General features: G+C 43.7%; 1 protein-coding gene across 5 annotated transcripts in view; it reads right to left on the bottom strand.

The window, feature by feature from the left end:
• The window catches only part of SMARCA2 (SWI/SNF related, matrix associated, actin dependent regulator of chromatin, subfamily a, member 2), a 179,787-nt gene that overhangs the window by 81,033 nt on the left and 73,866 nt on the right, over positions 1–24,888 (bottom strand). For all 5 annotated transcript variants that reach the window (XM_047101568.1, XM_047101535.1, XM_047101561.1 and 2 more), the window contains exons 20-24: positions 15,093–15,200; positions 14,414–14,500; positions 10,657–10,703; positions 8,154–8,320; positions 2,459–2,622 (exon numbers count right to left, since the gene is read on the bottom strand). In XM_047101568.1, the coding sequence (XP_046957524.1) occupies positions 2,459–2,622; positions 8,154–8,320; positions 10,657–10,703; positions 14,414–14,500; positions 15,093–15,200 (573 nt within the window). The remainder of the gene's footprint in view (positions 1–2,458; positions 2,623–8,153; positions 8,321–10,656; positions 10,704–14,413; positions 14,501–15,092; positions 15,201–24,888) is intronic.

Consider the following 24,888-nt stretch of genomic DNA (forward strand, 5'->3'; position numbering starts at 1 on the left):
GAACCAACAAGGTAAAAAGAGCTCCACAACTTTCATTTTGGGGACCATGCAATATTTATGCAGGGGTATAGGGTAGAAAGAGCCCAAAGCCGGGATTCACACCCAGACAGACATGGGTGACTTAATACTGACTGGTTACCTAACATGTGAAATATTTTGAGGGTTAGGTAAGAAATTAGGTATGCAAATTGCCTCATCGTATCCAGTGGAGTCGTGGCTTAATGAAAGTTAGCTGTCTTACTTTTTAAATGAAAAATCAGTACTTACTCTATCATTGTAAGATAACTGATTTCTGAAAGTGAAAGGAAAAAAAAAAGTTTGCCCAAAGTAATGGCCATGTTTAAGTGACAGCCATGAAAACTCTGGTCAGCCCAGTTGTCCAAATCAGGTGACGGTGAACCTACCTGTGGCAGATAAAAATATTTGGAGAAATATATGGCCCAGTGCCAGGAATCTGGGGCAAATCAGACCAGAGGAAATTCGAGATATTAGCTCAAATACAGTGAAAAGTGAATGAATTGCTCATGCAATTTACTTGATTCTGGAGTTACACCTTTGGTTGCTGGTTGTAAAAGTATGTCTGTGTGTGTGTGTGTGCGTGTGTGTGTGTGTGTGAGAGAGAGAGAGAGAGAGAGAGAGAGACAGAGAGAGAGAGAGAGAGAGAGAGAGAGAGAATGAGAGAGAGGCAGACATAAAGACAAGACAAAGAGATAGAGGGGTAGAGGGAGACAGAGAAAGGGAAAGGCATGGATGTCCCAGCATCCAGTCTCTGGTAATTTAGCATTTCTAGAGACCTTGAATTCCTTTGACTCTTAGCATTTGCACCGTGCCAGTGAAGGTGGTCAGCTGAGATGCCATAGATGTGCTTCCCCCGCCAAGATAAAATCTAATGAACTCTCCATTCACCTCTAGACAGGTTATTTTTTTCTCAGTAAAGACACAGGCAGCGGCTGCAGGGTGATCTAAACCACGCTGGGCACCGAGAAGACAGACATCACATACTCCTCCCCTAGACGCCCAGCCGAGCTCAGTGCCTGCACGCGGGCAGCCTGTCACGAAATGTCAAGCAGACACCGAATTCACAATGGTAAAAAGGGACAAACTGCAGGTCTCGTGGGATATAAAAATATAGAAAACATATAAAAATATTTCCTAAAGACTTGGAACTAATATATTCTGTGCTGGTGGCTCCCGAGCCCTCTCCAAGGTGAGAACATTTCCAGAGAAGCTTCCTTTAAGATATTCAGCTAGAATAAATGACTGGCGAGCCTCGCAGGGGTCCCAGCTAGTGGTCACCTCAAGGCTTGGAACCACTGCTTTATTCCTGAAATCAGTGCTCCTTGGCCAGGAGAGAAAGGATGTCAGAATCTCTGGGGAGCTTTCAAATGTATGGTGGGGGGAGGTGGTTCTGGGAAGCCTCTACCAAACTGGGGGTGGGGTGCAGGGGATGGTAGGCAGGCATGCAAGTTTTTTGAAAGCTCTCTCATAATTCTGTGCACCCCCTGAATGCCACTTCCTGCCCAGAATGACTGCTGTCAGCTTTTTCATCCCAGTCTCCCCGCCGTGACCCGGTGACAGGGTCGTACTCTGCGTATTTGTAGCTGAGGAAAGCAAGGCGCAGTGAGGAGCCCAGGCTGACCTGGTGTATGGTTCATATTCATACACAAGGGCCGCTTCCCTTTTTACTACCTTGAATTCACGTGCGCCCCAACATGAGTCACATCCTGATGAATAGCACTCCACCCGATACCTTACAGGCAAGCGCACTATCTCCCTGAGTAACATAGGAACCCACAAGGGTGCCACAAGGGGCCCATCCTCACGGATAACACTACATTCACCTAGGCTCAAAGAACCTAGTAGTAGATGCTCCACAGAATATTCTTTGATGGCGATTTTAAACAAAACCTACGGACTAAAAGACAAACCATCATATACTAACCTCAGGGAACTTACTTAAAGCTTCCGGCGACTCATTTTCCTTGACTGGGAAGATGCATATAGTAATAATAATTACAACCTCACAGGATTGTGAATAAAGAATGAAGCAATGCACATCAACAGGCTGGCACAGAGTCAGGGAGGGTCCAAGAAATATTAACTGTTGTTGTTTTTATTTTGGAACATTTGTGATTTGTCCTACGTACGACTAAATATCCTTTGCCTGACGTCAACCTCAGAAGGGGGGTTAAAGCTAAGCAGAGCCTGAGTTTCTGTACCCCAAAATGGAGCTTTTCAAAGGCACATCAAAGGTGGGTGTGAGACATCTCACTGTCTACGCTCTGGAGGGACATGAGAAAAGAGCCATCACGAGGTCACCATTTCCCCAAAGGGGAAACAGCCCGCTCATTTAGAAATTTGTTCTTCTGCACAAGTGTGAATGCAGACACTGATAGTCTTTGAGTTCCTCTGGTTCCAGAAGGAAGGCCTGGGCACCCAAGTCAGAGGCATTACAGACCTGGTGAGGATTCCAGTCACTGTCAAAGATGACCACGGTATCAGCTGCCTGAAGGTTCAAGCCCAGGCCGCCAGCTCTGGTGCTCAGCAAGAAGATGAAATACTGGGACCCGGGTTCGTTGAATTTCTTCAGCAGAGCGGCGCGGTCCTCAGACTTGGTGGTGCCTGTAGGTACAAGAAAAGTAAATTTGCCAATTAACTCCTGTCTGAAAATGGCACGGTTCGAGACAGAAAGGCTGGCCTCCTTGAGAAATAGACTCCTCTGGCATTGGTGAGGTAATCCCCTGAGGTTTTTGTGCTTTTTGGGAGAGGAAGTTTGAACATTTTGCAATTAAAAAAAAAGAGAGAGAGTGAGAGAGAGAGAGACATTTCTCAAATCAAGGAAGGAATACTGTCTACTACCCACTGTTTCAAAATGCTCGGTTTAAATAAGTACTTATGACTGTACCTTTGCAGATTGTACAACATTCTCATGTTAACCTAAACCTTTATGAAATATTTGCTGGATTTATTTCTGTGCTTTAAAACAACAAATAATTTTATTTATTTGTTTATTTATTTATTCATTCATTCATTCATCCATTCATTTATTTAGAGAGGGAGAGAATGAGTGGGGGAGGGGCAGAGAGAGAGAGAGAGAGGGAGAGAGAGGGAGAGAGGGAATCCCAAGCAGGCTCCACACTGTTGGCACAGAGCCTCAGGCAGAGCTCGAACTCACAAACCGTGAGATCATGATCTGAGCTGAACCAAGAGTCGGCAGCTTAACCTACTGAGCCACCCAGGTGCCTCAAACACACCAAATAATATTATAAAATACACCTACATACATACACACACACACACACACACACACACATACACACACACACACGCCTGCACGTGCCTACAAAGACTATCATAACGGTTTAAAGCAATTTTGCCGATGGGTATCAGACCAAGTAGATGTTTATGCCAAGAGGGTGGAAACAAAAGGGAAATTGATTTCCACTGCATTTTACCATTTCGATTGCTCCTGAGCATGATCTGGCTGCTTAAAACCTGAAATGTGAATGGAATATTTTTATCCTGGTTAGCAAGACTCGAAGCCACAGTAATCCCATATATATAAACATATACCTACACACACACACACACACACACACACACACACACACACAGAAGCTCTCCGTCTGTTTCTTGTGTGGACATTCTGCTTGTTGAGTTCAAAGGGTGGTAACCTAAAACCTAACAGACCATCAAGCGACTCACCCACCGATGGGGGGCCCCAAGGTACCCGAAAAGACTCCAAAGACTTTGAATAAGCTCAGGACACCAAACCCCAGGGGGTGGTGCTCACTTTTAGAGCAGGAAGTCACCCATACCTGCTCCCAAACCAGCCACTCAATCACATACTGGGCATTTGTAATGTATTTAACCGAGAAAGAACAACTGCAGAGTTTGGAAAAAGGCCTTAGGCTGTTGGGAAATACGGGAAAACTATATATACATGTTACACGATAGCCCCTAAACGTCTGCTATACAAATATTATTTCTACATGGTGTTCTTTTTTTAAGGTTGAAAATACACCAGCAATTTAGTTCAGAGGATTAAAACAGTTAAGTGGTGACAGCTAATGAAATCTAATTACTATGAGGGTCAGATTCCCAAACATGGAGGGGATCTATTATTCATATTAATAAAAATAGTAAGTACCCTCCTGAGGAGGGGGAAAAATGCCAATTCCCCACATATAGCAAATGGGGATCAGAAACCAGGGGCTTTGGGGGTTCTCTTCATTAAATGAAGCAATGTTCTTTGGAGCTCATTTTGCTTCCTAAATTAGATTTCAAGTTTAGCCACCTGGTCAAATCCTGCAACAAGAAATGGTAAGAGTCTGAATTTTGGGGGAGGTGCACTAAATGTGCTTTGCTGAGTGAGGTTTCAAATACGTGGGGCTCTTCTTTTCTTTTCAGAACTGGCTTTCTGAGATCATAGTGACCTATTTGTTCAGGATGCTAACGGAAGATGTGTTCTGTGCTATCACGAAACCTTTTCACTGTATCATCTTTCCAGTTGCAGTAATTAAAAAAAAAATACTCACAGGGAGTCATGGTTCATACATTTACCCTATGCCTTGAACCAAACGGAAAGCTACAGAAACCAAAAAAAAAAAAAAAAAAAGAGTTCTAAAGTAAGGAAAGAAAGAACGTCTAGAGACAATGAAGTCTGTCTTCTGACAGCACAGAGCCTGACAGGGGGCTCGAACTCATGAACTAAGAGATCATGACCTGAGCTGAAGTCAAATGCCTAACAGACTGAGCCACCCAGGAGTCTCAGAAGTTCAGTTTTAAATCCACTGAAAAATAATCAGCTAATGACCACATGTGTTAAGATAGGAATAAAACTAATTAGTGGAGATAATTACTTGGGATGAAATAACCCTAAATACAAAATAAAGCACTGAAAAACAAAAGAAATACCAAAACTATTTGGTCAAAGGAGTTTTTGGACCCTACCCCAGATACCTCAAGCAAAGAGAATGACTATATATATATATATATATATATATATATATATATATATATGATGTGGATTCAAACTGTATAAAATCGTAGGGAACCTGACAAATTTTTCAAGCCAGACAAAACTCTGATTAAATCACTCTTCGTGCAAAGCTAGGACATTTCTAATGACAAGGTTCAGAATTTGCTGGATTACCATTCCCATTAGTCAAAGGTTCTCCAAGTCAAGATCTTGGCTGGTCCTCAGCAATCTTTGGGGTATTTGCTCTGGGAGGTTCAGACTACTCCATCAGGGCTTATCCGCAGGCACGTAAGCGCTCCTCGCAGGTGGCACAGGATTTGACGTGCTCGGGAGGAGTGTCAGCCCCATGTTCTTTTGGACTTTTGACACAGAACACAACCCAGATCATAAATTAATAGCAAGGGCAGTTGTGTTGCAAGTTGCAGAACGAGCCAGGAGGATTAGGCTGCCAGGCTTTCATGATTCCTAATTTTAACCGCGTTTCATGTGCTTTGGGAGAATTTTGTCTTCTGGGATGTAACTTCACCACTTGCTCTCACTGAAAAATCATTTCCAGTGAAAACAACGACTATAATGGAGTAGTAGCCAAATCTGTTCATGTAGCCATCATCTTTGCAGGAAAAAAATCTGTTTAGCTGTCATCGAATGATTCCCCCTCCGCGCCCCCCCCCCCCCCGCCCCAGGTCAAAAATCTGAGACATCAGACGCAGCAGTGAAAATCTGAAGTCATTTTAACAAACGGGCTAAGGGGCGGGTGGTGGGAGGGTGGATGTACTTGGAAGTGGGTATATTGATTGTTTGCCCATCGATTCTCTCCAACTCCAGAAACAAATGGCGGCTGTTTCTTGTGGGTGGGAGCCTGTACAATCCTTCTCAATTCCATCTGCAACATTTTATGGAGACTGTTTACTTGTCTCCTCCAACCTCACGGTAAGGGCGTTGGTCGCAGGAACAGTGAGTGGCTCCATTCAGCTTGCATCTCGTTCCGATTAATCACCTTAAAATTTCTGAGTGAGTTCCAAACCACTCGTAAAAGGCTGTCGCCAGGAAAGCAGCCTGCATTTGAAGAGATGGGGTGCACCTCACTGGGTCTGCTAAACCTGATTCTGAACTAATTTGGAATCAGACAGATCTAAGACAGAACCTGCTTTTGCCCTCGGCTCCTTTCCATAAACCTCTGTTTTCCCATCTGTGAAATGGGAATCGTAGTCACACCTCGGTAAAAGGGAATGAAAACAGCTTGCTTGCCTGAGAAAATTAAATTAATAACGCACGCGAAGTGCTTTGCCTGGTATCCCACATGAAGTAGGCGTTCTGTAAACCTTACCTTTTAGGACTATTATTAATAGCGATAAGGTCAGCAACCAACAGCAACAGAGGAAAGGCACTCCCTCAAGCTGGCAAGAACATGGGAGAGAGATTTGTTTCAAGGAAAAAGCACTTCTTGCCAGTTTCACAGACCAGAGCATTCCAAGGCCACACAGCGGAGGCTCTAAACAAAAAGCCACAAAGTAGCAAATGGCAGCTGGGTGGGACACCAGGGCTGGGCTGCCCCTCACCCGAGCAGCAAGGAAGGCACGGAAGGCATGCTTATCCTTCAAATGAGTGCTGACCTTGCCCCTCACAGAGAGGGAAGAAGAATCAGGTCAAAGGAGGAGACACAGTGCAGGAGACGTGCCAAAAGAGAGACTGTGGATGACAGAACTGTATCACGAACTGTGTTCAAAAGGAACACTTACTTAGCCATGCATCGGCCTGGAGGTCTGCGGTGACTTGGGAAGGGAGAGGTAAAAACACCCTGAAAAATCAGGTCTGGGGTCACCTGCGTGGGTCAGCTGGCTAAGCGTCTGACTTCCGCCCAGGTCATGATCTCACAGTTCGTGAGTTCGAGCCCCATGTCAGGCTCTGGGCTGACAGCTCAGAGCCTGGAGCCTGCTTCAGATTCTGTGTCTCCCTCTCTCTCTGCCCCTCCCCTGCTTGCTCTCTGTCTCTCTCTCTATGTCAAAAATAAATAAAAACATTAAAAAAAAAAGGCGGGGGGACAAAACCTTTTAATGGAACATAAACTTTTAAACTTCCTATTTAACAATAACTTGAAGATTGCACTAGCTAAAAACTGGTATTAGAAATACTGTACTACTCTATATCCAGGATTCCATACCATCCTGGCTGTAAATTAGCTCCTGTTCCTACAAACCACTCTTCAAAAGTATTATCCCACACCACCCTATGAGGAATTTTAGTATCTTTCATCTTTAAAAGCTTAGGGCTGATAGCAAAATCCTAACAGTAATTTAGGAAATGTCTCCAAATTCATATTTCCTCCCATTCGTATTTTCTTACTAATTTCTTAGAACTTTGCCTACCAGGTAAATCAGGCAAATATTTTGCACATAGTCTGCAAAATCTAGGACACAACGGGGCCGTACGTCTTCAGGTAGCATGTAGATATGTTCTACTTAGAAAAAAGAAAGAAGCTTTTATTTTTTTAAAAAAGAAGCTTGAATGATAATTCAGTATCACCTTAAATGAACAATTAGAGTGTTACTGAAGAAAGGAGACATAGCCCTTAATCTCGTTAAAAAAAATCCTCAACAGGTGGCTTAGCCTGGGTGCCTAAGTCAGTTAAGCTACTGACTCTTGCTTTCGGCTCAGGTCACGATCTCACCGTCATGAGATTGAGCCCTGTGTCGGGCTCTGCACTGACAGCGTGGAGCCTGCTTGGGATTCTCTCTCTCCCTCGCTCTCTGCCCCTCCCCCCTCCAAAAAAAAGTAAGTAAACTTAAAAAAAAAAAAAAGCCTCAACAGAAGAAGTTAAAGGTTTATCAGAACATTCGTACAAGTGTGCAGATAACACTCAATCCTAAAGGCAGAGACGGATTTTAAATTTTAATTTAGCTTCGTTTAGTTTAATGGTGGTACTTATAAAATGCCTCCAAGTCCACTTGCATTATTGGCTTGTCTGGGGGATAAACAGCTGTGCAAATGATTTCAGCCTATTTTTTAAAAGCCGGAGGAAATAAAAACTGTCTCTGGAAAAGCCGCACCTCACCCCGCTAGTTAATTCTTCAACAACTTCACTCCTCCTGTTGGGGGGGAACTGGATCTAAGTGCCCGTCACCCCTGCGCTCTCCAGGGCGTGGCTTCCGAGCCTCACCCCTCGGGCACTCACCGTCAAGGCGAAGGTAGAGGAAGTTCCGAAAAGCAAAGTAATCCTCCATGATGGTCATGAGCGAGGTCATCTGGCAGAAAAGCAGCACGCGGTGATTAGTAGCTCGCAGTTTGGGCAGAATACGATCAAGAAGCTCAAACTTTCCTGAGGCCCGATACAGTTCAGCCCTGAACCCAAAAAGGCAAAACAAGAAGACAGTATTACTGCTGTCTTCTTGAAGGATCCAGTATCGCTCTCGTTTTCAGGCACTGCCTTGTGCGTAGTGAACATTCAATAAAATAACTGTGGAATGAATGAATGAATGAATGAATGAATGACTATCCACTCCAGGGTGATGGGGGTATGTAAATGGAAAAAGAAAATGTTTCTATACAAAACCCATAAAGAGTACATTATAGATGCCAGGTATGATGGCAGATTCTGGAAAGAAATGGAAATCGTTTCATGTTCTGATTCTTTCACTCTGTGTGTGTGTGTGTGTGTGTGTGTGTGTGTGTGTGTCTCAATTCTCCCTCCCTCTTTCCCTCTCTGTTATACACACGTGTACACGAATATGTTGTATTTCCTTACACTGCTACTGAGCAAGCACATAATTATTAATTCAGGGCACGTAAGATTCATCCAAATATTTATTGAGCACCTACTACCAGCCAGGCACAACGTTCAGCATGTGTACGGGGATGAGAAAATAGAAACCCTGCCTTCAAAATGGCTAATTGCACATTGTGATAAGTACTGAAAAGAAAAACAGCAAGTTGCTATGAGACAATGCATAGCAACACGTGACGTCTTTAAATTAGAGCAGAGTTTGGCCAATTTCGGCCCTGGCCTGCTGCCTGTTTTTGTAAATAGAGTTTTGTTGGAATGCAGCCAGGCTCACTCATTTCTATTTTGTCTACGGCTGCTTTCATGCCACTATGGGCAAAGTTGAGATAGAGACTTTTTGACCCACAAAGGTAAAAATATTTGACATCTGGCCCTTTACAGAAAAAAAAAAAAAATTGCCAGCCTCTGATGCAGAGGGTCAGAGGTGACCTTGCTGAAGAGAGAATGGTTTAGCTAAAACCTCAGATAATGAGCAAAAAGGGAGCCAGGTGAAGAATGGCGGCTTGGGAATGGAGAGGAAGAGATTCCAGAAAGAGGGAAGCGTATGTGCAAAGGTCCTGTTGGAGTAAAGGAGGCTGGTGAGTCTGAGGAATGGAACACAAGCGTCAGGAGAATTCTGGAGATGAGGGCCAAGAGGCAGCAGGAGGGAGTGGGGACAGATGCCACAGGGTTCTTTTAACCACACTGGGTGTGTTAGCTTTCAGTGCAACGGGAAGCCCCTGACGGGTTTTAAACAGGAGACTGGCGAGATCTGCCACACCCTTCTACAAGATCACCATGCACACTGTGGAAGGATAGACTGGGAAGGGGACAAGAGGCCTGGCTTGCACAGAAGTTCATATCAAAAATAGGACAGTAGATTTACCTCTGTCAGGGTGTTAATGACCTAAACCAGGGCCTTTCCTCCACCGTAATAAACTACTTGTCTTTTGTCAACAGGCATGTGTTAAATTATTAAAACGTAATCGTAGGGCTGACGTGGCTGGGAACACCGGGCAGTGCACCTGCAGTCTACACTGAAGCGTATCGTCTGGCAGCTGATCCTGTGACACAGTGCGTGTTGTCTCTAACAGACACATTTTCAAGTGTACGTCTTCCCAACATCCACCTTCCCGCCCCGACTTCTCCTGCGGCCACGTTTTTAGTAAGCAACCTGGCCAGTCCCGTGATGGTGGCAGGAGTGACCACAGCCAGGGGAAAGGGAAGCAAACAGGAGTGGGAGAGCCTAGAGGCACTGGTTCTGGACGGGTCCCAATCTCTGGTGCTTAGCCCAGGGACACCATCTGCCTTTGGGATCCCAGAATGGCCCCTACATCCTCATGATCGATGTTCCCCGGGGCAAAACAGAGACTATCTGTTACTGCGAGGTTCTTTTTTGTTGTTGTAAGGCATGGCTCTCTTCAATGTCTGCTGCTAGGAAAAAAACCCAAAAAACCAAAAACAAAAAACCCAAAACAAACGTTTCTCATACGGGCCATACTTTGACAAACTACTGTAACGTCATCCATATTTATAGCAGACGAGACATTTCCTCTCACGCACGTCCATGTTAAGTGTCAACTTTAAATTTAATATGATAAGTTCTCTTTTCGGCTCAAGCTACACCACCGGTTATAAGTCACAATGTTTGAAGCTTCCACAACAATTTTTAGGACATGAGCATGCCATTAAGTCTATTAAATGAGATCTACATGCTTTGAATAGCCACATGCTTAAGGCATGGAGTAATTTATGCCAATAAAATAAAAGAGAATGCTGATGTTATCTCACCTCTGCTGAGGTGAGAGAGGACTGAGGAGGAAAACAGTACGTACGTGTGTGAGAGGAAACACTACGGAGGGAAAAGTTTAGGTATGACTAACTACTTTTTGAAAGAAAAATAAATTTTAAGATTTACCCATTGATGACCCCATTTGAATAGCCCAGGTGTTCAGCAAAGGATTCCTTTAAAAGAGAGAGGAGGAAAACAATGATTAAAAAAAAAAAACAAAAACAAAACCCAGACATGTAAATCATTAACTTAATAATGACTCTTGTAGTGAGGTCGTTCTATGTATTTCTAGAGTATAGTTAAACAAAATAATAAATAAGAAAATACTTGTTAGACGATGAACCAGAAACCCCGTATCTTTGAATTCGGAGTTTTGTTCTGCCACGAACGTGTCCTGGGAGTTTCTGCAAAGCTCCAGAATCTCATACTGAGATGACAGAATTAGTTTACTTATCAAACAGTGATTAAGTGTCCACTGAACCAGGTTTGAGCCAGGCAGGTACGGGGGACCCAGAAAGAACTGAGTATCTATCCCGAAGGAGTTAGGTCTAGACTAGAGGAAAAGCCTAACATAAGCAAATCAGGATCAGACGTACACATATGTATACTGCAAAGATATTTAACAGGTGCACTGTATCATAAATCTGAGTTTACTGACATCCTAAAATCCTCCCATACTGTGCTTTTCTTCCCTCTGTTACAGATAAGGCCCTAAATGGACACTGTTCCCTCAGGCGCCTGGCTTCCATTTTCAAAACAAAGAATTTTAGATTTAAAGAATGGTGGAATGTTACATCGAATTTTGAAATGCTTAATCACATAATTCCCTCCTCGCTGATCCTGCAGAAGAAATAAATGACTGTTCTCCATGTGATGTTTCCATTCCTGCTTTATGGAGAGGGAGACCATCTGTGGGGAAAGGAAGCATATCACACCTTCACATTAGCCACCAGCTGTCACCCTTCTCTGCTTCCTTTCCTTCTCCGACCCACGGAGCTTCTCCTCCAAGGGGATCAGATCTTCCCCTTTGGGCTCTCCTCTCGAATACCCTCATCGCCTGTGGTGGGCTCAGCCCCTCAGGATGCTGCCCCGCTGGCAAGATCAACACCGATGGACAACGGCCAAAGGTCCCGCTCTGACTCCAGGAACCACGTGGGCCTGCCCACTCCACACGCAGCCACTCCCGGCTAGATTTTTGGGTTCTGTCCCTATCTCCAAGAGACATAAAAACCACAGAGATGGTGCGTGTCGGTGCATGGTGGCAAGTTGAGGAATTAGCAGCATTTTAAAAATGCTGTTTTCGGGGCACCTGGGTGGCTCAGTTGCTTAAGCGTCCGACTTCAGCTTGGGTCATGATCTCGAGGTTCGTGGGTTCAAGCTCCGCCATCAGGCTCTCTGCTGTCAGCGCAGGGCCCGCTTCGGACTCTCTGTCCCCCTCTCTTGCTGCACACCCCCCCTCCAAAACTAAACATTTAAAAAAAAGTGCCGTTTGTCATTTCCCTGGCTTGCAGGTGCTCCGGGGAAACAGTGGGCCCACAAGAGAGGCTGGACTTCCGGTATGATTTTGTAAGAACAAAGGTTGTGGGGCAAACAATACAAAGACAAAGGCAAAATGCGTGCACCGACTCTGGGCTGTATGGGTGCTATGTTTGCCAAAACCGTGAGTCTCCTTTCTAGGAAGATGCTTCTGAAAGTTTTTGTGATTAAAAACAAAAATGTAAATCAGACTCTGTCTCTCTACTGAGTGCTACTTACAATGTAAAGGGGCGCCTGAATGGCTCAGCTGGTTGAACTTCTGACTCTTGATCTCGGCTCAGGTCATGATCTCGAGGTTCATGGGATCGAGCCCCGCATTGGGCTCGGGGCTGACAGTGCAGAGCCTGCTTGGGATCCTCTCTCTCCCTCTCTCTCTGCCCCTCCCCTGCTCGTGCTCTGTCTCTCTCTCTCTCTCTCTCTCAAAATAAATAAATAAATAAATAAAATTTTTTAAAAAATGTAAATATGCACGTATTGGAGGGCATGTTACTTAAACTTAGCTCCTTTGATGATCTTCTCCCTCAGGTTCTCCGGACGGAAAAGCTTGAGGGAGGAAGACGTCATCCCCCTTCCTGACACGACCTCCCATGTTTCAAAGGCTAATTTTTGCATGAGAACCAAAATGAAATTAGGTTGACACTTAATTTTCGTAACTTGTAAGCCCTCAAACCCCTCTATGCATACGAATGAATATCTTAAAATTGTTTTGCGGGCAAAATGGGTGGGTGATGGGTTAGCCTGACATGACCCCAAGTCATTTTCATCATGAAGACATTTTATTGGCTCCCCACGCCCCCCCCAGTCACAAACCAATGTAAATCCAACACGAATTCGTTGCTACCTTTGGTCTGTTTAATATATATTGTCAATTTACAAGATGCTTCCGATCTTATTTTTTCTTTGAAGTTTAGCCTCTGCCAGTCCTATAATCAATCTGTCACCATGAGATGACAGGTCAAGCACACTGAAGTTTGCAGATGCTGAGAGATTTTCACCAGGTCACTCAACAAAGTAGCCCGGGACGTGGCCTCACGCCCCATGGTGCACCCACCAGATGCTCCTTCACTCTGTGTCTAAATAGCTGTGCCTTGACAGTGGGATCTTTTTCCTTCTTCTTTTTGTTTTTTGGGTGTTTGTTTGTTTTTTTGTTTTTTTTTTGTTGTTTTTTTTTTTTAGTATTGCTGCAGCTGCCATTTTACTGGGATCCAGAACTTGTTAGCCTATAGCTACTCTGCCCCATGAACAGTGGTGACAGCAGTTATCAGGATGCCTGGGACAGGTTTCTAGGACAGGCACAGAATGTGCGATAAATACTCTTATCTGACAAGCGTGGTTACCAAAAAGAAGGGAGAAGAAAAACGAACCGTCAAAGTCAAGACGATTTGAAAGTCAGGAGTATGGCAACTCGACTTTTATACTGTAATTATGAAATTGCTCATTTCCCAGAATCTTCGACTTATTTCCTTTTTTAACGAACGGGGGCAGGCACTGGAGGCCTGCGGTGGCTTGTTCCCTGGAGCACCTGCTCACGTGCCGTGGACAGCAGGCACTGCCCTGGTGTGTAACTGCCACAAGGGCCATACGCATCAGCAGCAACGCTGAAAAATGGGAGACTATAGTTTGTCTCCTTTTCCTTCCTGCTCAGGTCAATTGTTCCCACTGGGGTGAAGTTCTGTCAATTTAGGAAACTTATTTGCACGCAGTGAACAGGGAGGGAAATGTCCTCGCCCCTAAAAATAGCTCAGTGAGACCAGAGCGTCAGGATAAAAGCCCGGATTTACACTGTCGTGATAGGAGCCAGAAAGGGGAAAAAAAAAAAAAAAAAAAAAAAGCAGATCGAAGCAACAGACCAAAGTCAGCGTCTTTTACAAAGAACGTTTCGAGAACGTCTTCCTCTTCAACAGGTATAAATACGTTATTTTAATATTTTTTTCACAGCATCCTTCTGAGGAAGCTGGCTGTATTCATCATTACCTTCAGTTTCGCAGCTCCTACCATAACAAGGCAATTCACAGCACTTACCCAAACCCACATAATGAGCCAGAGCTTACAATATTTTCTCACTACTTTAAACCCTTGGTTATAAAATTCCAGCTGCTCAAGTGCTTGGTGCCAATGAGAATCCGTAACCAGAAAATCCGTGTTTGTTAATTCTGCTTGTCGAGCTATCAGAACATACGTCTGCAACTGCCATGCATATTTTAACCCTCTTTCTTCCCTCTGTCGTTCCTTCCTTCTTTCCTTCCTTCCTGCCTTCCTTCTTTCCTACCTGCCTTTTTGTAAGAGTCGTTTTCACAGGACAGTGCGATCGGGATCAAACTCAACACAGAGCAGAAGAGGGACTCACCTCGATGTGCTGGAACATATACGGGTGGTTGCAGATTTTCCTCAACTGCATAATAGTGTTCATAAGTGTCTTGGCACCTCCTTTCCCCTAAGGACGAGGGGAATAAAGACAGAACAAATGATTAATCGATCAGATACTCCCTGTTTTAAAAAGTAAGCTTTTATAGAAAGGGCCATAGGGTCTTCTAAGTAACCTATGCGTCTTGGGGTCCAAAGCTCCTGTTACACAGCTGTTCCCGAGTGACATAAAACATCTCCCTTGGGACTAACTTGTCCTACGGGAGGGAATTCTGTCGAGACGATGGCTTTGCGACCTGTCTATTCCCCAGAAGCCTGGAGAGAGAAGACAGACCAGATGCCCGGGGAGCGGCACCGGATTTTAAAACTTTCTAAGATGCCACCCCACGCTTAGGCAGAATATAGTCCCTGCAGAAGTGACATGAGCAGAGCTGAAAACTATTTTAGTGAGAGGAACACACTCTGTTCTCCATGCCCCAGTGCAATTTGCGATTGAAGAGGTTAAGAGATTTCCTTCGGCCGCAACAAGAGCTAGAGAAAAGGCCCCAAAGTGTGCTTTAACAAATCAGCATTGGCAGGGACGCGTCCCGGGAGTATGTGATGTCACGGCCGTGAGAAGACGCATAATGACACCCTGAGTTGCACTATTTTCTGTGATGTACCTTCTTATCTTTCTCGGAACCATCTGTGAGGAGGATCCCTTTGGCTTGCATATGGCGATAGAGGATCTTCTGCAGGGCTGACATGTCACACTTGATCACATATTCAACCTGGGCGAGAAGAAACAGCAAGTAGGTAAGAGGAGGGAGAAGGTGCCCGTGCTCAGAAGGCTGTTGAGGCGTGGTGGCGGGTGCATTCTCTGGAGCCCTGCAGGTGCCTCTGTTTCCCCTTCTTGGATTCACAGAGTGCAGGGCGGGATGGGGGTGGTGGGAGGGACCACGGTCATCACTCCTAAAGATACCATTACGATGGAGGGACCTTCCAAAGGTTGTAGGTAACTGAGGCTAGGGTCATGTTTTCTGAAAATTCTTGACTTGTTCCATATTTGAGAAAGGGGGGGGGCTTGCAAAATGTTCAAATTCAAAAATGTCCCATACAGAGTTTTTTCTTAGTATTTCTTCTGCTTCCTGGCTACACCCTCTCTCATATGAACAGAAAAACAGCGAGTGGCCAATATCCCAAGATTTTCTGTTAATCATTTTCTTAATGGTCATACACAGCGACCCCAGTACTGGTCCAAAAGTGAGGTTTGTAATAGCCCTAGGTTGACTACCATTAATCTCTGCTTTTCAGAGATGAGAGAAAACTACCTGTGAGGACGGCAGGTGGGCAGGAGGGGGGGTTGCGGAGAGGAATCAATCCAAAACTGGATGCAACTTTACGACCTTCTACAGAGAGCAAAGCCTCCTGTGCTTCCAGTTGGACTATTGCAAAAAATCCAATTTAAAACAGTTGGAGGGAATTCATGTGCCCTTGGCTTAACACGCACCTGCAATACTTCTAGCACGTTCTTAATGCATAAAATCTGCCTTGATTATTTCTTAGTATTATTTTCTTTATTAAAAAAAATCCCCAGAATACAAATGTGCAATTTTCATAATCAACGTCACATAAATGCCTAGAAATCTGCAGAATGTGATTAAAAGTCAATCAGCAAGCTGCCTAATGTTTAATAAACTGATTAAAAACGATCAGGTTATTTTCAGCTCTGAGGGCCAGGGCGAGGAGGTCACAGATGAAGAGAAGTTGAATATTCATTCAGTTGTTGCGTCAGAAGGCACCTTTGTCAGCCCAGATAGAGCGGCAATTAATAGCCTTCCGCCACCTGTTTTGAGGCACCGACTAAGACTGGAGAAAGGCTAGCGTCTTTGCAGAAAAGTTAAGAAAAGCAAGCGACCTACCATATGCTTTTCGTTTGGAATGACCTTCTTGGCCAGAGAGGAAAAACCAAAATTTCAGGGTCATAAATTGAAATTCAAGTTCAAGTTTCATAAATAAGAATGGACTTACAACAGGCTGTCTGTTGCAGATACCTGACCCTGTACTGTTTTCACAGCACGTCGACGTTTTCAAGAGCTGTTCGCTGTCGGTGAAATTTGATCATGGTGAAGAGCAGTATTAGACAAGTTCAGACCGCAACAAGTTAGAAGCATAAAAATGGCACCAAGGGCTAATATCACCGAGCTCTTCCTGCGGACCCAGCCCTGTGCAAAGGGCGTTCTGTGCCTTCACTTATTTCACAATTGTATACAAGAGCTCTAGGAGAGGGTTAGATGTTGTGTCTGCATTTTATACAGAACCTGAGCATCAGAAAAGTTGACAGTCTGGCTCAAAATGACAAGGGTATTTGATGGTAGAGTTAGGACTGGAGACAGAGATCACTCTTTCCAGCTCTATGCTAAGGATGACCAAGGCCATCCAAGGCTACTCGGCCAGAAGGGATGGCCACCACTTGCTTTAAAGTGCGTTAGGGAGCAGCAGATACAGATATAGGGACAGATCCCCCAACTCCCTTCCCACCACTTAGCTACTGCTAAGCACTGGAGGGGAGGGACTTTGGGAAGCGGGAAGCACATATGATGACACCATGCAGACAGGGAAACCAACTACTCCTGCAGCACTCAGGTCAGCAGAGAAGTGAGCCCATCCCAAGGATCCAACAGCTGATCTAAGAGGAGAAGTCTCCCTCACCCTCCTCCCCTGCACCCTTAGGGGGAACCGAAGAGCAGAAGCTGCTCTGATACACATGATCAAAATCACCGTCATAAGCTTCACAACTGTATTTGACGTTTGCTCCCTGTACCTGCTCAGACAACTCCAAGCTGTTTTGTTTGACTTTATACTCTTCTCTAGGCCTGGGGTTGGGGTGGGGGGGTTACTCTTAGTGCCTCTTTTCTAAAAAATCTTATGCTACCTTAAGGGTTTTAAGAAGTATCTTCCCAGTGGTGCCTGGGTGGCTCAGTCGGTTAAGCGTCTCTCAGTTTCAGCTTGGGTCATGATCTCATGGTTCGTGGGTTCGAGCCCTGCCTCTGGCTCTGCAGCAGCCAGTGTGGAGCCCGCCTGGGATTCTCTCTCTCTCTCTTTCTATCTATCCCTCTCCTCCTCATGTTGTCTCTCTCAAACTAAGTAACTTAAATATATATATGTATAGGCATATATAAATATATCTCAAATATATATATGTATAGGTGTGTGTATATATATATATATATGTGTGTATATATATATACACACACCTATACATATATATATTTGAGATATATTTATATATGCCTATACATATATATATTTAAGTTACTTAGTTTGAGAGAGACAACATGAGAAGAGGGATAGATAGAATATCTATATAGATATATATATATATATATACACACCTATACATGTATATCTCTTCCCCGATTACCGTATCTATCAGAGTCAATTTCCCCTTTCATTTCCCTCAAAGAAGTAGTTATTAAGCTTTTCTTTTTTATTAAAAAAAGGTTTTTTTTTTTTTAACGTTTATTCATTTTTGAGAGACAGACAAAACAGAGCGTGAGCTGGGGAGGGGCAGAGAGAGAGGGAGACACAGAATCCAAATCAGGCTCCAGGCTCCGAGCTGTCAGCACAAAGCCTGATGCGGCACTTGAACTCACTGGCCACGTTATCATGACCTGAGCCAAAGTCAGAGGCTTAACTGACTGAGCCGCCCAGGCACCCCAACAATTAAACTTTTTTGAAGGCATCCCCTTCTCAGGTAGACATACGAGAGCACATCTTCCCAACACATGCCCATATATTTGCTTATGAATTATATGTAGGCACTAGCTTTAATATCTAGAGACACACATGGCTCTTAGGGCATAGTCATCAATGTTAAGGGCAGCTAATTTATTTCAAGGGTCCAATCTGACGACATCTCACTTTTTTTTGGCCGATTGCAGCCCAATTACCCTATGATGTGGTTAATAAAAACTCACACCAGGAGCAACAGAGGCCGGACTGCCTTTTTCTTACTGTTGACTTATGCTTATGCTCTTCTTCTTGCTTTCAACCCGCAGTCCCTTGTGGAATCTTTTTAAGTCCTTTGTCCGTTATGGGGGCCAGGAGTGTTGCGTTACTTAAAATCAGACCATCCTACATCCTCTGATCTGGGTACAGGGAACTCAGCATAGCCTCGCAAGAGGCAAGAAGTGCAGAAGCCGGGCTGTGAGGGTGGGTGGGGCTGCCAGATGCCCGGGTAGCGGTGTTTCCCCTCACACTCTCCCTGGGGATGACCTACCTAATCCAACTCAGGCACGTGACTCATTTCTCCCGTGCACACCGCATGGGTACCCATTCCAGTCTGTATGCTAAATGTCAACAAAGCTTAATTTTTAAAAGTATTTTTCATGTTTATTTATTCTTGGGTTATATTAACTTTTAAAAATAAAAAAAAAATTAAGCTTTGTTAGGGTGCCTCGGTGGCTCAGTTGGTTAAGCGTCTGACTTTGGCTCAGGTCACGATCTCGCGGTTTGTGGGTTCGAGCCCCGTGTCAGGCTCTTTTCTGATGGCTTGGACCTGGAACCTGCTTCAGATTCTGTGTCTCCCTTTCTCTCTGCCCTTCCCCTGCTTGCTCTCTAAGAATAAACATTTTTTTAACAAGTTAATATAAATGGAAGTTCTAAAACCTTCTTTCCATACCCCAGTGGACTGCCAGTACGCACCCCTGCCCAAACACACTCCCTGAAGGGCCTGCTCTGGAGACCTCTGCCCTGGAGTGCTTGAATGCCTGCATTACTCATCCACATGGGCTGGATGATGTTGCCTTTCATGGTCATGTCCTTGTTCAAGGTGAGTAGACCTCGTCTCCACACCATGTCTGACCTCTCACACCATGTCTGTTTCTGGTGTGGCTCCCACATCTTCTAGCCCAGCCATACACACAGCAGGCAGGCAATGAGAGCTATGTGTTGAGAAAAGGGCAGCCTGAACGATTATTAAGTAGACACAGAGACCAAGAGGAACCAAGTGAAAGAAGTTTCTATGATGCTCATGCCCCTTAAACTGCCGGGTCAGAGAGATGTGATGGCACCTGATTATGGCATGAACGCAGAAGTTCCTTGAGATATGCCGGTGCTGCAGGAATGAACTCTGTGCCTCTTTAATAGGGAGAATCCCCCCAACAAGTGAGATTGGCGAGGGCCACTGGGGCTATTTTTGTTCATGTGTGAAAGTGAGGTACTGAGCTACACTCAGAATAATTGTCTCCTAAGAATTCTTATGTTAGTAAATGACCAAACTGGTCCCTACAAGGAGCCACATCAGGTGACTATACTGGCCCAGAGTCTGCTCCACACAACCCTATAAAAGTTTTCAAGCTTTAGCCATAGTTTCCTCCTGAATACTACTCTTCACTTTCAACTTCCCTCCCGAAAGGATATGTTACTGGCACAAGCGATGTAGACTACGCTGTGTGACATATTACCACTTTCTGAACTGAGGTTTCCAAACAATAACATTAAATATTTGCAAGTCTCAAGTTCTGGAATCTGTGGTGTGAGAGCCCCGAAGTAATGATTAATCACATCAAGCACTCCACGGATTTATATATGGAAGATACAAGTTGCCCATCTAAGGGAAGCCTGTTTGTGGTTTTACACAGATGACATCAAAATCAGGATCAATTTTGGGTAGGTCAGCCTCTAGTCAACCTCAGGCATTGTACACATATTTGAGCATATTTAGACATCAGTATGTACACAGCCGATTGCAAGTAGAGTTGCTTCTTGATTATATGAATTAACAAAGTGGAGAGTCAGCATAGACGACCCCAAATGGGGGCTAAATCGCAAAATCAGTTTTTATTTACTTTACGTTAGGTTTTACATACGTCCTTTTGTATGAACTGCCTTTCTTTCCTGAGTGGAAGGAATGGATTTCATGTGACAAATTGGTGGTGGTGTTGGAGGCACTGGGGGGACAGTACATCCCCCCTGCTCATTAGATGTATCATTAGACTTATTACATTATTAAATACTCATGGATTAAAACAAATTTTTATTAAAAACTCACCTACTCGAGCTAATTTTTCTATGAAACAGGGCTGCACATCCCAAAATTCTGGCCCTTAGATGCCTGTTTTAGTTTCATCAGAGGGAGTACAGGTTCCTGAGCCTACTCCAGCTACACTAGACAGAATTACTGTTTAATACATATGGAATATATTTTGTATTTTGAAGAGTTTTTCTGTTTTAAAACTCAACGATAAGAAACGATCCAATAAAAAAAAAACAGGAAAGAGATTTGAGCACCATTTCATCAAAGAAGGTATATGGAGGCCAAATACGCCATGAAAAGATGCCCAACATCAGTGGAAAATGGAGAAATGCAAATTTATGACAAGGTACCAGCGCACCCCTGTTGAAATGGCCAGAAAGGTCAAGAAAGCTGATGACACTCAAAGAGTACGGACGAGAATGTGGAGGAAACGCCCAGCTCAGACACTGGTGCAACTGCAAAATGGTTCAGGAAGCTTAGAAAACAAGTCAGTTTAGAGAATTTCCTGTAAAGCTATGTGTACATTTACCACAGGACCCAGCAATCCCACTGGAGTGAGATGAAAAGCCATGTTCACGCAGAAACCCGTGCACAGTGTTTATAGCAGGTGGATCCACAATCATCAAAAACCAGAAACAACCCAACTGTCCCCTCAAATAAATGGACAGCCACCCCACAGTGCACCCACAGACCAGAAAGCTACTCAACAATACAAATGAGGCAACCATTGATACAGGCAACAACTTGGATGGAGCTCAAACGCACTGTACTGAGTGAAAGAATCCAGATGCAGAAGGTCTGATGAGACACGATGACTGATTCTATCCACGTGACAGTCTGGAAAAGGCAAAGCTATACGGATGGAAAACAGATCAGGGGTCGCACGAGGCTAACGGTTCCAGAGAGGATTTGGCTAAAAACAAGCAGCGCCAGGGGATCTGGGCGGGGGTGGGGGGGACTGGGAGGTAGAAACGTTCTGTATTTTGACTGTGGGTACGGTTAACAGGATTATGCATTTGTCGAAGCCCACAGAGCTGTATACCCGAGAGACTAGATTTTATCATATGTAAAGTTAGAAATAAAATGAAAAAACACTTTCCTAACTGGCTGCGTTTCATGAGAGCATTTGAGAATTCTTACTATGGAATATGTAGCCTTTTCCTACCATCAGCCATAATTCCTATCCAGTTCTTTATACAGGTTGAGAAAGACATACACGTTGTTTGTGGTGTCTGATTTATCACACCTGTAATAGGTATATATAATACATACACGTGTGTGTACATTTTATCATCTGTATGTTTACACATATCACATCTGTAATACGTATATGTAAAATACAAGTGTATGTAACACATATACATCTATGTTTATGTATGTTATACTATCTATATGTTGGCATGTATTATACCTGTGATATGCATATGTAATATATACACTATGTATGTAATATACACACGTGTCTATGTATATGATACCATCTATATGTTGGTATATGATATATTACGCCTGTAATACGTGTATGTAATATATACACACATGCGTGCAATAAACATACACATATATGTAATACACACGTGTATGTAATAAATATACATATATGTATATGTATATGACACCATTTCTATGTTGGTGTATGCTATATTACACCTGTAATATGTATATGTAATATAAACACACATGTATGTAACACACGTGTGTGTGTGTGTGTGTGTGTGTGTGTGTGTGTGTGTATACACCATCTGTAAGCAGATGGGGGCAGAAGGAAGCTCCTTATCGCCCCGGGATGCCACTTTAATGGCCAACCAACTTCCCTCAGGTAAAAAAGCCTAACAAGACAAAAAAAGAAGAGAAGGAACACAGGCCAAACCACATCAACAGCTACATGCACAAGCAGTGTGATTAGCTCCCTACTCACCTGGAAAGGTTTATGGGCACAGAATGGGGGAGGGCCCCAGAAAAGGCAAGGAGGAGCGGAAGGTGACAAAGAACTTGAGGTGAACACAAAGGAGAACTTCAAGTCAGCAGCAGACAGAGCAACACGTGTAGACAGTAAGGAACATGGCAGCAGCAACTGTCAGTGGTCCAGGGTGTATCTCATGCCAGGCTGAGACTTAGAAGTGCCACCTCCATGAATCCTCTCAACGACTGTAGGAAGGCAGGTATTATTTATTTTCCAGTTCACTGAGACTCACTGGATTAACTGACCAACGCCACACGGTTAGTAAGAGACAGGCAGTGGGGGACCCATGTCCGCTCCGGCAGGCAGGGCCCGTTATTCCTACTCCACGAGCTGCCTCCATAAAAGGCAGCTTATCCACAGATAATATACCACATACAGGGCATTTACCATACCTCAAATAATACTCTGGGTATTAAAGAATATAAAGTGTAGTTTATGCAGAAGACATGCTCTCGAAAATCGAATCCTAATTTTTTTTTTTAAGTTTATCCATACTCAGGAAGCTCTCTTGTGAAAGGAACAGTGAAAAAAAGTAGTTTAGTAAAGCAAAGAATTCCTCTGTGACACAAACTGATCACCCCATAACCCTTACTCTGGGCAAGCTGGGAGTTTTATATAATGGGTTTTTTCTTTTTAATGTTTATTTACTTATTTTTAGAGCGAGAGGGAGAGAGAGAGAGGGAGACAGAGAGAGACAAAGAGAATGCACATGTAGGGGAGAGGGGCAAAGGGAGAGAGAGAAAGAATATGAAGCAGCCTCCATGCTCAGGGCAGAGCCCAGCACAGGGCTCGATCCCACAGCCGTGAGATCATGACCTGAGCCGAACAAGAGTTGGATGCTTAACTGAGTGAGCCACCCAGGCGCCTTATATAATGGATTTTCTTAAAACAGGGCATACTTCCAGTTTGTGAGGTGTTCTTTTTTAAGATTTTTTAAATAAGTTTATTTATTTATTTTGGGAGACAGAGAGCGAGCGGAGGAGGGGCAGAAGAGAGGGAAACAGAGAATCCCAATGTCAGTGCAGAGCCCAGTGTGGGGCTCGAACCCACAAACTGTGAGATCATGACCTGAGCGGAAGTTGGATGCTCCACCAACTGAGCCAGCCAGGTGCCCCATGTGATGTGTTTTTAAAAATCTGTCTATATTACCCAGTCCTGGAAATAAGTAAACAAAAGTAACAAGTATTATGAAATGAATAAATGAAGGACTTCGGTTAGTTACCTTTTATTTTATACTTCTAAAGAAACAAAAGAAGTATAGGATACGTTAAAATTATTAACACCCACTTCTATACCTTTCAGGATGTCAGTAACAGTATAATGACAAGTAGTTAGAGGGGGCCACTGACCAATGGACCCATGCCCCAGTTTATTCAAGAAGTACGGTCCAGTAAGGGGATTACCCAAAGACACCAAGACCACAGGAAGTCAAAGAAATATCAACCACCTTCAATCCCCAGGATGCATTCATTAGCAAAATAAAATACTTATTTAGTCTTCTGCTGGAATAAGAATGATATAAGGACTGTATTTATTCTTAATTCCTTTTTTTCCTGACTGTTAATGAGTAGGGAAATTAGGAACAGAATTTGGTCTTAATAAAGAGATCAGCTTTGTATACTACCCTGTCAACTCCCACTTAAAAAATGAACAGGATGAGCCAATCTGTCCAAAAAAATAGAGCCCTTACACAGAAAAACACAATGATGCAAAATATACATTTCTGAACTGGCTCATCTATGGAGAAAACTCAAATCCAAATATCTCATACAAGTCATATACAATGTCAAACAATCTATCTTTAAGACAATATAATTTAGAACTCAGAAGTGTGTGCTTCCAAAATAGGATCAGAAACATATTAAACTAATACCCAGGTCAAACCAAAAAATGTGCAGGGAAGGGCTCAATAGACATTCTAAGGCACTGAAAAGTCCTGATAAATACCTGCCTAAAAGGTTCACAGGAAGTTACTTTTTATGGTGCAGGACAAAATCCCTGTCCAAGAATAATTAGATGATGTGTCTATAATTTGCAGGAACTCTTGTTTTTCACTTACTATCAGAACAGTGGCATCACAAGCATCACAAGCATTCAATAAATTTCTAGGAAACCTGGCAAATGTCTAGTAGGCCTTTTGCTGATGATTCAAGCCCCAAACTCACGTCCTTGTTTGACTCACCAGCACACCAATTCTGTGGCTCCTGCAAGAGTAAACTCAATGAGGCCAATAACTTTAAAAAAAAAACAAAAACCTTAAAGTTACAGTATAACATTAAACGAACACAAGGTTAAGGGAAGGTAAGTTAAAGCTAAGATGTAAGCAGACTCTATGAATTTGCTAATTTTATAAAATCTGCCCCAGAGCCTTAGGAAACCGGGCTGGAGACACCAAAATTTCCCTTCTCTCCCTACCCTAAAATCTCTAGCTTCTATCAAACAAAAAAAAGGACATCACGCTATTTCCGCGACACCA

This window comes from Lynx rufus, unplaced genomic scaffold, assembly GCF_022079265.1.
Source record: "Lynx rufus isolate CCGP_SWC_20201006 ecotype Redwood Valley unplaced genomic scaffold, mLynRuf1.p SCAF_10, whole genome shotgun sequence".
NCBI classification, from domain to species: domain Eukaryota; kingdom Metazoa; phylum Chordata; class Mammalia; order Carnivora; family Felidae; genus Lynx; species Lynx rufus.